The sequence below is a fragment of the Gobius niger genome (assembly GCF_951799975.1).
Source record: "Gobius niger genome assembly, chromosome: 1".
NCBI lineage: Eukaryota > Metazoa > Chordata > Actinopteri > Gobiiformes > Gobiidae > Gobius > Gobius niger.
Window position 1 is genome coordinate 72,580,127 of NC_136852.1, and position 13,347 is coordinate 72,593,473.

Below are 13,347 nucleotides of genomic sequence, written 5' to 3' on the forward strand. Positions count from 1 at the left end.
GGTGTGGAGTCTGCAGTGTTTACAACATACAGGCTAATGTTGCTAATGTTGCTAAACTCGCCGGTAACAGTGATTCTTACGCCGCTTTATGCGCAGGGGTTTATTCATCTGAAAAACCCAGTGACTAAAAAGTCGTCAGAAAATCCAAAATAAAGAGACACAGCATGTTTATATTGAGCCAAACAATGAAAAAGCTGAAGCTACTGGATAAGTTGCTATAAACACACGAGAAAATCCACACGGAGCTGAAGTAAAGGAGAAAAGAGACCATTTATCTGCAGTAATAAGTAACATCTCAATACTATTGTGAAACAAAAATACATAAATGAATAAAACATAAGCATTGAGGAGCTTTAGGACATGAGCTGTTCTGTCTGTGATGGACAGAGACATAAAAAAATTCGGTGACACTTTAGGGGCCGGTAAGTCCTTGGTACTTACAGTGGTAATTACAGTGGTACTTATGGTGGCATTTACACTGGTAGTTCTAGGTACTTATTGTGGTACTTAAAGGATACTATAGTGAGAATTACAAGTTGTAGATACAGTGGTAACTCTTAGTAATGAAGGTTGTACTTCTTGTTTTCCCTAATGCTGTTTTATGTTGTTTTATAGTCACACAATCCTAGAAATTACATCTGTGTGTAGAAGTACCACATTTACTACCTATGAATTGCTGCTGTAGTATTCTTGAATTACCAATAAGTACCATAGATGTATCACTGAAACTACTAGAAACTATCATTTAACCTCTTAACTCCCGTCTGAACCGAGAGGATCTTTTTCCTCACGTCAGATTTTTTTTCCATCATTTTTTTGTTGGGTGCTCAACTCATTTTTGTAACTTTTATGTCATTTTTTTCCTCAGATTTTAGTCATTATTTAGTCATTTTTTTTGTCACTTTTTTTTTATTGTCAAATTTTTATCACATTTTTGCAATTTTTTATCCAATTTTTGTAAATTTTTTTGTCAAATTTTGGTCTTTTTTTTTGTCAGATTTTGAATTTTTTTTGGTCAAATTTTTATCATATTTTTGTCATTTTTTATCACATTTTTGCAATTTTTTATCCAATTTTTGTAATTTTGTTTGTCACATTTTGGTCATTTTTTTGTCACATTTTTAATTTTTTTTGGTCAAATTTTTAACACATTTTTGTAAAAAAAATTTGTCATTTTTTTTGGTCATTTTTTTGTCACATTAAAAAAAAAAGTCAAATTTTTATCACATTTTTGTCAAATTTTATCTAATTTTTGTATTTTTTTGTCACATTTTAGTCATTTTTTTGTCACTTTTTTTTATTGTCAAATTTTTATCACATTTTTGCAATTTTTTATCCAATTTTTGTAATTTTGTTGTCACATTTTGGTCATTTTTTTGTCACATTTTTTATTTTTTTTGGTCAAATTTTTATCACATTTTTGTCAAATTTTATCTAATTTTTTTGTCACATTTTTGTCATTTTTTTCGTCCATTTTTTGTCAATTTCTTGTCAATGTTTTCTCACTTTTTGTCACATTTCCATCATTGTTTTCGTCTCAGTTTCGTCGCTATTTTCACAGCTTTTTTCCAGAAGCTTTTGGACTGGGGTAAAGCCAAACTGGAGAAAATGTGCTCGGTTCAGGTGGGAGTTAAGGGGTTAAAGTACCAAAGTACATAGAAGTATGAGATACAGTGGTAACTCTGTGTCTCCCTAACCCCTGACCCTAATGACTAGTAATTATGACTTTTAGTACCACAATAATAACCTAGTAATTATCCTGTAAGTACCACAGACTTACCGGCCCGTAATGTAAAGTGTTACCAAAAAATCTGCTATAACTTCTCTTAAAAGTGTCGCCTACTTTACTCAAGGAAATGGTATCGGTGGATGCCTGGACTATACAATATAATATATACTTTATCACACCCAGACGTGTGTTTTAGGTTCATCCATCCGCCTCCAGGCCTCTCCACTGCACTGACACACGGCCTCCATCACTCTTTTCACAGCCAACCGTCTCATATCCCGTCTCACTGTAGAGCCGTCCATCAGGGCCGGCCTGCTCTGAGCTAATGGAAGTCAACCTCCAACAATATTTAAGTGTGCGAGGAGGAGACGGGTCGGGACAAGTGCGCACTCAGCACATCCCAGCAGAGGAAGAGAGCAGCGCCAGGCCAATTAGAGCTATGGACGCCCTGGACCGAAGCCACTGGACACAGCCTCGGGCGGGAGGACGACGGAAAGCGGTCAGCGGAGACGATCGCGGCTTTTTCTTTCGCTGGGAGACGAGCTGCGAGATCACAGCTCAACGTGATCTCAGCTGTCCCGTGTGTATTGGCGTGTTCGTACAAAAACAGGTTCATTCTGCAGTTCGTGTTGTCATTTTGTCGGCTCTACTTTCACATGAACTGGCCGTCCCTGGAGCCGCAGCGTCCACCGGCTCATGTTCAGGTTCATGATGTCGGGTCTCACCAGATGATCACTATAAAGGCAACAGTTTCCAGGAAAACTGAGCAACAATGTCCTCTCTCTCTCAATGCAAGTACAAAAACATTATTAGCTCTCGATAACACATACACAGAAGAAGATAGCGCTGTTTTAAAGGTCCTATATCATGCAAAATCAACTTTCTGGAGCTTTAAACCAGCTTTTAGCCAATGATTTTTGTAATGCTATTTCCTTATCAAAAACACCCCCGGAGTGATTTTTGGCTTCATTCATGCAGTTCTCAGCAATCCTCCTGAATCCTGCTCTGAGCAGCTGCTCCGCCCTCTATTGGGAAACCACTGAGTTGTGACACTGACGTTTTTTACATCATAGTGTCAAACAGGAAGAGTCTGACGGCATTAATTTATAAACCGCTATTGCATTATTTCTGTTGTAAGAAATAAATAAAAGGGGAGTGGCTTGAAAAACAAACGCCTCCCCTGAGCGTCTGAACAGATGTTGTGTTTGCACTGAAAGTTGTGAAGAAGGAGCTCTTTCTAACCTACTCTGGACACGCCTGTTCTTTTACCGAACGATAATGTCACGGAGGAAAAAAAGCGTGTTTAGCTACGAGAGGACAGGACTTTATACAACCTTCCTAAAGAAGAGGCCGCTCGCCAGAAGTTTGAATTTCTCTCCGGGATTCGGCGACTTTCACCAAAATAGTGTTTTTCTGTGACTGTCTCTGATGGATGTTTGTGAACCTTCACCAGAATCAACGTGGATTCACTTTTAGAACAAACGCGAGTCCCATAATGCAAACAGCGATGGACCAGAGCGGTGAGTTTATCCACACAGGTGTTAGCGTGTATGTTAGCATGTGTGTGTTAGCGTGTGTGTGCTAGCGTGTGTGTTAGCCATTTATGAAGCTGTGTTGCAGATGTCAACTCCTGTAACTTCACTTTTTGCTGTGATATTTATATTTCTTCCTGCTTATAATGCATGGGCGGATTAGCTCAGAGAGAGGGGGCGGAGTTAACTGAATCAAAGCGTTGTGTCTTCCTGGTTTGCAAAATACCCCCAGAAAATACCTATATTTAGTACTCCATACTGGTAGTGGTACAGTATATCATATAAAAGCCTATAGCAGCTTCTATTAGCTTATGGCTTTCTGAGGCAAAGCTGGTCCATGTGTACTAGTACTTTGGAGGGACATGATGTAATAAGGCCTTTAGAGTTAGGGTCTTGTTACATTATGTACCTCCAAACTACATATTTTGCCGTTGTGTAGGTACAAGTTATTACACACTGCACATTACATTATATAGATTTGGCAGGTACAATGTATCAAGGGTAGTGTGGCCACAATTTCTCCCAAATTTCCCCAAAATTATTTCCCATTTTTCATGCATGTCTTGACATTGGAGATGAACATGATGTTGTAAATGTGCAGATCTTCCATATATTATTGTTCTGTTTTCTGGTTCTAGGCGACAAATATATTAGTATAGGTGTATTGTATCGGTATTGAAAAGCAAGTATCCTATCGTACCCAGCCCTAGTTATTTGACTAAATATAAATGTGATCATGATCAGGAGTTAGCCAATCAGTGTTCACACGTGAGGGTTCTCAGTGGAGCCAGATTCAGATTAACACAATGTGCCTTTAAAGAGGGGGTATTCTGCTTTTTTCAGTCACATGGCACCAGTCTATATCACACTACAATGATGAGCAAACCTTCTGTTGGTCTGTAAATGCAGTAAATTAGAATAACTGCCTTGTATAAAATTGCTCTTTCAAAATGTCTGTAGTGAATGTCTTGAAATAGGCCTCTGTCTCTTTAAGAACCTCTGAGCCTTTCCGACACGCCCCCTCCACACGCTGTCTGTGGCATCAGTGGGGAGGGGGTTCTGCTGAGGAGCAGTGGTTTGTTACTCGCCTGGTGACGAAAGCTCGGAGGCGTCTCCAGGAGGTGGGGGCGTTCCTAGGAGGACTCAGGCAAACCTATCCCTAAAATGGCCGCCATCAGAGTTTTTACAGATTACTCAGAAATACGTGAATGTGCCAAGGCAACACTTCAGGCATGTTTTTAATGAGGGAGAGACATAAAAACATGATGTAAAGCTTGAAAAAGTCAATTTTGCATAATACCCCCCCTTTAAGTAAAACTCAAGCAAATGTTTTAGTAATGAACTATTTCAATCTCCTGTAAAACTGAGTCACATTTGTAATTATTGTTAAACAAGCAGCAACTTCTCTCTCTCTTGGTACAGCTGTGTTTTTCTGCATTTATAGTTTCTGTTTTCTGTTTGTTTTACTGGATCTTTGCCGTGTTTTTGGAGGTTCAGGAAGTTTTTGCTGCAGAAACTCTGTACGAGCCAAAGTAAACAAACAAACAGCAGCTCATGAGACCTACACGTTCCTCCGTCTGCAACACTGGAGAGGCACCAGGAGCCCCCACACCTGCAGCACAACGGACAAACAAGGAGGTATCCAGACAAGACTCATTGCCAAGCCACACGGGGCCTTCAGTCCTTACTGACTAACAGACGTTCACAGAAGAAAAAGACGGATTCTATTCGTCTGCTACACTGACACCAGAAGATGAAAGGCTGTTGTGGAGCGGAGGGAGCTGCGCAGGAGGAGGAGGAAGGAGGAGGTGAGCAGTGCAGGACACCACGCTCTGACACAGGGACAGGTTTTCCTTATTGCCCTCGCTGTCCCTTTAAGTGCACATTGAGAATCATCAGGCCGACACTGTGTAGACAAAAAAATCTGTTTGTCTGATGGAATAAAGGAATTTTTCTACTGCTTGTCTAAAATAACAATAACAATAATTGCATTTATGTTATAAATCATTCCACCAGATCGTTTAATGCTCCTGTTCAGACTCTGCTTGATTATAGAAGAAATAAAAATCACGATTATTTTCATCATATCATCACGATTACGGAAACACGATTATTTGTTGCCTTTAAAAAAAAAAATCTGTATTTATTAATCAACAACAATTCTGCAAAATATTTTCTTTGGACAATTAAAAAAAGTCCAAATCATATTAAATCTGCTCACGCTTCTAATCTGGTCCTCTATTGAGAGATCTGTGTCACTCCTGCCCAAGCAGCCCGAGCGGCGCGGCCTGATGACATCATCAGGCAGCGCTGTTTGTTTATGTCGGACCAAAACACAATCATCACAGTGGCTACGGAAAAATACGAGTTTGCTTTGAGCGGAGCGGACTGTCGTGGTGAAGAGGGAGCTGAGTCTGAGGCAAAGCTCTGGATTTACCGATCGATCTACGTTCCCGCCCTCACCTGTGGTCATGAGATTTGGGTCATGACCGAAAGGACGAGATCGCGGATACAAGTGGCCGAAATGAGTTTCCTTCGCAGGGTGTCTGGGCGCACCCTCCGAGATCGGGTGAGGAGCTCAGTTACCCGGGAGGAGCTCGGAGTAGAGTCGCTGCTCCTTCACGTCGAAAGGAGCAGCTGAGGTGGCTCGGGCATCTGTTCCGGATACCTCCTGTTCGCCTCCCGCGGGAGATGTTCCAGGCATGTCCTAGTGGGACAAGGCCTCGTGGAAGACCCAGGACACGGTGGTGGGACTATGTCTCCGAGCTGGCCTGGTGTCGCCTCGGGGTCAGAGCAGCTGGAGGAGTCTATTACAGTTTTGTTTCTTTTAGTAAGACAGAGGGTTTAGTACTTCCTGTGATCTTGAGATGAATCTCAAATCAGCCATATCAGACGACTGTAAGAGGGAAAACCACATCATGAATTGGGACAATGCCAGGGTCATCCGTGCCGAAAGTAACAAGTACCACCGCTGGATCAGAGAAGCCATCGAGATCAGGAAACATCAACATCTATGAACCGGGACGAGGGAGCAAACACCTTATCCCACAGCTGGGATACCGTCCTGGAGGGGGCGCCGGTCAGTAAGCTCTCCCTACTGACTGAAACATCCATGTAAGCTGCTACGACACGGCACCTCCACCACCAGGGGGCGCTTCTGAGGAAGATCACAGGAAGGGATCGAAACTAGTCAAGCCTAAGAAGACAGTATGAACCTTCTACAAAGTGTGTGTGGATCAGGAAGTCTGGGCGTCTCTGCCTCCGCGACCCGGCCCCGGATAAAGCACAAGAAAATGGATGGACTTGAGCTCTGTTTGTGTGATCTGATGCTGAAGAAGAGTTTTACACTTTTCTAGCAGCTGTCCTCCTACTACGTATAAAAAACATTCAAATCAGACACAAACCGCACAGGACGGAGGGCACCCTTAAAGGGATATTTCAGGATGTTTGACGTAGGGCCTCATTTCCTAGTTATCCAGAGTGTTGCTGATTTCTGGAGATATTTTTTTTTTGTAATTCATGCAGTTCTTATATTTGAAGAGTTCCGTGGCGCTAGGCTAGTGCAAGGCTAGTGCATTTCTATGGTATCAGCTTGCCTGCATTAAAAACAGTCTGACCCGCTCCACAGAGCACCTGAGGCAAATCACTTATAACACCAGACTAACCATATATATCAGGGGTCGGCAAGTTTGCTCGGTGGAGGGACGGTTTTCTTCATCGTTAAAAGACCAAGGGCCGGACCCTCCAAGTAAAGCATCACTTTCTACATAAGCCAGTGTTGTACATCATATACACTGGAAAAATGTCCATTTGAAATGAGATAAATTACTTAAAATTGCTTGAATAGAGGTTATTTATGTGAAATGATAGTCGGTTTGAACTAATGAGTCGGTTTTGAACTATTTTTTGAACTAAAAAAAATGCTAATGCCAATGGAGCAAATAAAAATCCCACTGGAAATCAGACAAATTAACTTTTACTGTAAAAAAATATGTATTTTTCACTTGGAAATTAAACAAAATAACCTGAATTAAGAAAAAAACATGTGCTTGTTCTATTGGCCAGAATAGGTTTTATCTGCTCTAAGGCCAGACCAAATCTCCTCAAACTTTAGATTTAATCTCTAAATTAAAGTAGATTTAAGTCATTTCTTCCTTTGAGATGAGTATTTTTTTTAGGATTATGACCTTAAAGGCTGCTCTGCTAAGACATTTGAAGGAATTGACAGTATTTTCACATTTCTAGAGTACTTTAACAGGCATAATATTCCTCAAAATCATCCCAAGGGCCAGAGTTTGATGATGGAGGGCCGGTTTTGGCTCCCGGGCCTGATGTTGCCTACCCCTGATATACATGTTTGTGTTGATAGAATCATGTTTGGAATATACCTGACCTGCATCACATGAACGATCGCATTTTGAGGGACTATTTTCTAGCAGATCACTCCGCCGCCGCGTAGCTTATACAACCACGAAGCTGCTCAAATAAAAGGTGTTTTAAATGATTCTATATATGGTTAGTCTGGTGTTATAAGTGCCTCAGGTGCTCTGTGGAGCGGGTCACACTGTTTTTAATGCAGGCTAGCTGATACCATAGACATGCACTAGCCTAGCATTAGCCTCGAAACTCTTCAAACAGAAGAACTGCATGAATTACAAAGAAAATATCTCCAGAAATCAGCAACACTCTGGATAACGAGGAAATGAGGCCCTATGTCAAACATCCTGAAACATCCCTTTAATTTGGTGATTGATTTTTCTCGATTTTTCTTTTTTTGTAATTATTTAGTGTAATAGTCGAAATCGTAATTGAATTTCAGTTGAATACACAGCTCCACTGAGGTCCCCAGGGCAGATCTGAACACAGAGATCTCTGCCTTTGGAGACAAGTCTGAAGAGATAGAACCAGGCGTGAGACTCGTGTTTCCTCCCTGTTCCTACTTCCTGTCACCTGTCCGTCACCGTCAGCCAATCACAGCCTGCAACCCTTTCCAAAGACGTCACTACGCCGTCTCAGCAGCAGAACCAACCGCCTCCTCAGCCACTGCATCTCCTCTTCTGAAACCAGCCCGAGTCAAAGCGCATCTGTTAAAAACCCCTTAACTCCCACCTGAACCGAGCACATTTTCTCCAGTTTGGCTTTACCCCAGTCCAAAAGCTTCTGGAAAAAAGGTGTGAAAATAGCGACAGAACTGAGACGAAAACAATGATGGAAATGTGACAAAAACGTGAGAAAACTTTGACAAAAAAGTGACCAAAAAATGACAAAAATGTGACAAAAAAAGACAAAAAATGATTTTAAAAAAAGACAAAAAAGTTACAAGTAAGGATTAAACAACGAGGAGCCGTGCGTTAGACGGTTATAATGCACGACGCGAAGTGCATTATAACGTCTAACGCACGGCTCCTCGTTGTTTAATCCGCTTATACCAGGGTCCCACAAACGCAACATTTATAATAAATGTTTTTTCATTGACTAAACTCACTAAATATGCCAGACTACGGGACTATTTTATGTGGGTTATTAGCCGGTCACTGAAGGCTGGTCTCAGAGCGAGTCATTCTCCGCAGCTATTACGAGGATCTCAGTCAGGCTCAACGACACAACATCAGCACAGAATCACAACACAACAGGACTAACCCGGAAACACTTTTCCCTGGAAGTAAACACCGATGTGCGGCACTCGTGGGCAGGAGTTATTTCACTTTTACGCTGTTTAACCTGAAGCTAAAGCTAGCTAGCTCAACCAGCTCAACTGTTTATGGAAACAGCTGCGGTGGAGTCGCTCACACCTGGGCCCCCCCAACTGAAACTTTTATGTTTGACTTTACTAATCCAGACAAATATGCTTCAATGGACATGGATCATTTTATGAATAGCCTTAACCGTTTTCAATAGAAATGTAAAGCTCATATGTTATTAACAGTAGCTAACCTAGCTGCACACTCTCCTCTACAAACATTTATCAAAAGTTTTGTTTTGGCCAAAAACGTTGAAATTAACACAAAATCCATCTCATACGTTCCTGTCAGTCACTAATTACGCCTTTATCTGATTCAGCTGTGTCATGCGTTGCTATGGCGACGCCACAGCGGAGTGATATCCCAGTGATTTAACTACCGGACTACGTGTGCGGTTATACCAAAATAATGCACCAGCCAATCAGGATCCAGTATTCACCCAGACCATGGTATAAAATGAGTTGAATACTCCCCCATTAACAGATGGACGTGAGGAAAAAGATCCATTTAGATGAGTTTTGTAGGTCTTAGCTTTCAAATGAGATGTTACACTGGATTTGGGTAAAGCTGAACTGGAGAAAATGCTCTCGGTTCAGGCGGGAGTTAAGAGGTTAAACGGGCTTTCCTGACAACTCAGTCCACACAGTAAAGTCCGGTTCGGTCAGAGGTTTGAGTCTTTTCTAAAGGTAAAACATGAGCAGATGAACAGACCTTTGGGGGAAATGACAGTGTAGTAATACCAGTGCCAGAGCCTGATGTCAGCCCTGTGTGTGCCTGATCTCTCACTAAATGCCTGTATTCAAAGCAGCACACACAGGTGTCTGCGCCCAAAGCCGCAGAACGCTGTGAAACAAGGCTCCTCTGTGCTGCTATTGGAGGGAGCCGTGGATGAAATGCAAATGTGGATCTGCAGAGCATCAGATATGAGGGGGCAGCCTGTAGCTGAACTTGTTGATGTCACGGCTCTCTCTTCGTGACAAACCCGCACCTCATTGAAGTGACGTGTGCGTAAACACAGCAGCGCGGACTGAACGGTTCGGCCCGAGAGCCGCGGAGCCTGCGGGGTCCGGTCGATCTACAGGTGCTGAGGGGACCGGGGCTCGTGCTGCGAGGCTTTTTTCCAGAGGCTGCAGCCCGTACCGACCACGGTGTCATTCATGTGAGCCTGTGCGGACGCCACTCACCGTGAGCCCGTCCTGGACGCTCCGTAAAAACGCTTCCATGTCGGCCTGCGTCGCTATGATGCTGTCGCAGTTCTCTCCATAGACAAGTTTCAGCCCGTGCGCCGCCTGCCAGCCGCGGGGCGGGCGTGTGTGCGTCGTACGTCTCTCCCCCTCCGCTGCCTCCCGGGTCCCCCGCTGCGCTCGGCTCGCACTGCACCAGTCTGCGCCGCTGTGATGTGATGGGTCCCGCCTCCCTCCCGCCTCTCCTGCCGCTGCTGCTGCCGCCTCTCCCGCCGCCTCTCCGGCTCCCGCTGCTGGCGCACGGACCCACGGCAGCGCAGCGGTGGGTGTGGCGGAGGAGGCGTGGGGGGGGGTGTGCACGAGCGAGGCGCGCGCTCCTGCGGTAAAGATCACACAGCTCCGCTCCCGCCACAGTCCTTCACTTCCTTCTCCCGGGCCAATCACCGTCCGTTCCGCCGAGGGGCTGCGCCAATAGGGGCGAGCACGCGCGTCTTTTAATTCAGCACCATGGACAGCACCTGTCCCGCTCCCTGAACCCCCGGAGTCAAGACGCTACAGACACGTGATTTAGTGTGACAAAGAAGTGAGAAAACATTGATGAAAAAGTGACGAAAAATTGATGAAAAAATGACCAAAAAAATGACAAAAAAGTTGAGAAAAAAATGACTAAAAAATGACAAAAATTTGATAAAAAATGGATGAAAAAATGACAAAAAAATGACAAAAAAGTTGATAAAAAATGGATGAAAAAATGACAAAAAAAATGACAAAAATGTGATAAAAAAATGACAAAAAATGACAATAAATTGATGAAAAATGAATGAAAAAGTAGCAAAAATGTCACAAGAAATTGATTTAAAAAAATGACAAAAAAAATGACAAAAAATTGCTAAAAAATGGATGAAAAAATGACAAAAAAATGACAAAAAAATGACAAAAATGTGATAAAAAAAAATGACAAAAAATGACAAAAATGTGACAAAAAATGACAAAAAAATGACCAAAAAAATGACAAAAATGTGACAAAAAATTGATAAAAAATGGACGAAAAAATGACTAAAATGTGACAAAATGTTACAAAAAAATACAAAAATTTGATAAAAATGTGATAAAAAGACGCTACAGACACGTGATTTAGTGGAATAAGAGGCGGATATAAACCTGATGTAAAGTGTAGGCCTTTCCCCCGGAGGCTTTGTCACATATCCCAGACTCCAACACAACTAACTAAACACGTGTCTGTGAATGCAACACACATCAAAAAACATGTTGTTAGTGAAAATGATAACCATGATGACCACATTAGTAGTTTGTATAGAATTATGGTTAGAGCCAAGTGCTGAACATATTTAATTAAAACATCTGTTTTTACTTAACCCCTGAACTCCCACCGGAACCAAGTACATTTTCTCCAGTTTGGCTTTTCCCCCAGTCCAAAAGCTTCTGGAAAAAAGGTGTGAAAATAGCAACAAAACTGAGACGAAAACAATGATGGAAATGTGACAAAGAAGTGAGAAAACATTGATGAAAAAGTGACGAAAATGTGACAAAAAAAGACAAAAAAATGACAAAAATGGATGAAAAAGTGGCAAAAATGTCACAAGAAATTGATTAAAAAAAATGACAAAAAATTGATAAAAAAATGACAAAAAAATGACAAAAAAATGACAAAAATGTGACAAAAATGAAAAAAAATGAAAAAAATGTGATAAAATGTTACAAAAAAATACAAAAAATTGATAAAAATGTGATAAAAAAATGACAAAAATGTGATTAAAAAATGACAAAAAAATGACAAAAATGTGATTAAAAAATGACAAAAAAATGACAAAAAATGGATGCAAAAATGGATGAAAAAGTGGCAAAAATGTCACAAGAAATTGATAAAAAAAAGACAAAAAAATGACAAAAATGTGACAAAAAATGACAAAAATTTGATAAAAAATGGATGAAAAAATGACAAAAATGTGACAAAAAATTACAAAAAAATGACAAAAATGTGACAAAAAAATGACAAAAAATTGATAAAAAATGGACGAAAAAATGACAAAAATGTGACAAAATGTTACAAAAAAATAAAAAAAATTCGATAAAAATGTGATAAAAAATAATGACAAAAAAGTTACTAAAATACCCTACAAAAAAAATGATGGGAAAAAACTCTGATGACGTGAGGAAAAAGATCCTCTCGGTTCAGGCGGGAGTTAAGAGGTTAACTTAAGCGTAACGATTAGTGAAAAGCCGGGGCCTGATCTTTCCAAACTGTAGAGCAGGCGCTTGTGCAGACGGGTCTTCAGCTTCACGCCCGCCGCAGGAAGTGGGCGGGACAGATGATGCTTGGAGCTGTTTGAGTTTGTGAGCGCCTGCCCAGACTGATATAAACATACAGAGGTGTCCTTCCACATGCCTGATGTTCTGCACACCTGCACCTGTTCCTCAGTTTGAGAACGTGGCACAAAATCACATTTAACCAACAGCCCTTTGAGGTGATCACATGGCACGGTGGCACAGCGGTTAGTGCTCGTGCTTCACATCCAAGTAGGACCGGGCCTTTCTGTGTGGTGTGTTCATGTTCTCCCTTTATCTGCGCAGGTTTCCTCCAGTTTCTTCTACCACTAAAAACATGTACAATAGGCCAGGGTGAATTGTACAAGGCTACAGTGGCACGTTTACATGCACGAGTCCCATGTATGTTCATTAACATGCACTGTCCCGACCAAGCAAACAAATAAACGGCTTCAGTCAGGCTGATGAACAAATCTACACAAAGATGAACTTCGATAAGTGTTTAAATAATGCACAACGGACATTCTCTTTTATTTTTGTACTTTTATGTTTATATTGTATTTATGTCGTATGTGTAAAGTGGGTGAATGTCCAATATGTGGGACAACAAAGTTTATCTTATCTTTAAAGAGGGGGTATTATGCTTTTTTCAGTCACACAGCACCAGTCTATATCACACTACAATGATGACCAAACCTCCTGTTGGTCTGTAAATGCAGTAAATTAGAATAACTGCCTTGTATAAAACTGCTCTTTCAAAATGGCTGTAGTGAATGTCTTGAAATCGGCCTCCGTCTCTTTAACCTCTTAACTCCCACCTGAACGGATCCCGTTTTCTCCAGTTTGGCGTTGCCCGAATCAAAAAAAGCACCAAA

The 13,347-nt window shown here is 41.5% G+C and overlaps 1 protein-coding gene across 1 annotated transcript in view; it reads right to left on the minus strand.

Moving 5' to 3' along the window:
• Window positions 1-12,591, minus strand: part of LOC306977372 (uncharacterized protein) — a gene marked incomplete at both ends in the record, with an annotated part of 92,128 nt that extends 79,537 nt beyond the window's left edge. The window contains 2 exons of the mRNA XM_079575673.1: window positions 10,187-10,738; window positions 12,574-12,591. Of these exons, the coding sequence (XP_079431799.1) occupies window positions 10,187-10,738; window positions 12,574-12,591 (570 nt within the window). The remainder of the gene's footprint in view (window positions 1-10,186; window positions 10,739-12,573) is intronic.
• Between the last annotated feature and the right edge of the window lie 756 nt (window positions 12,592-13,347).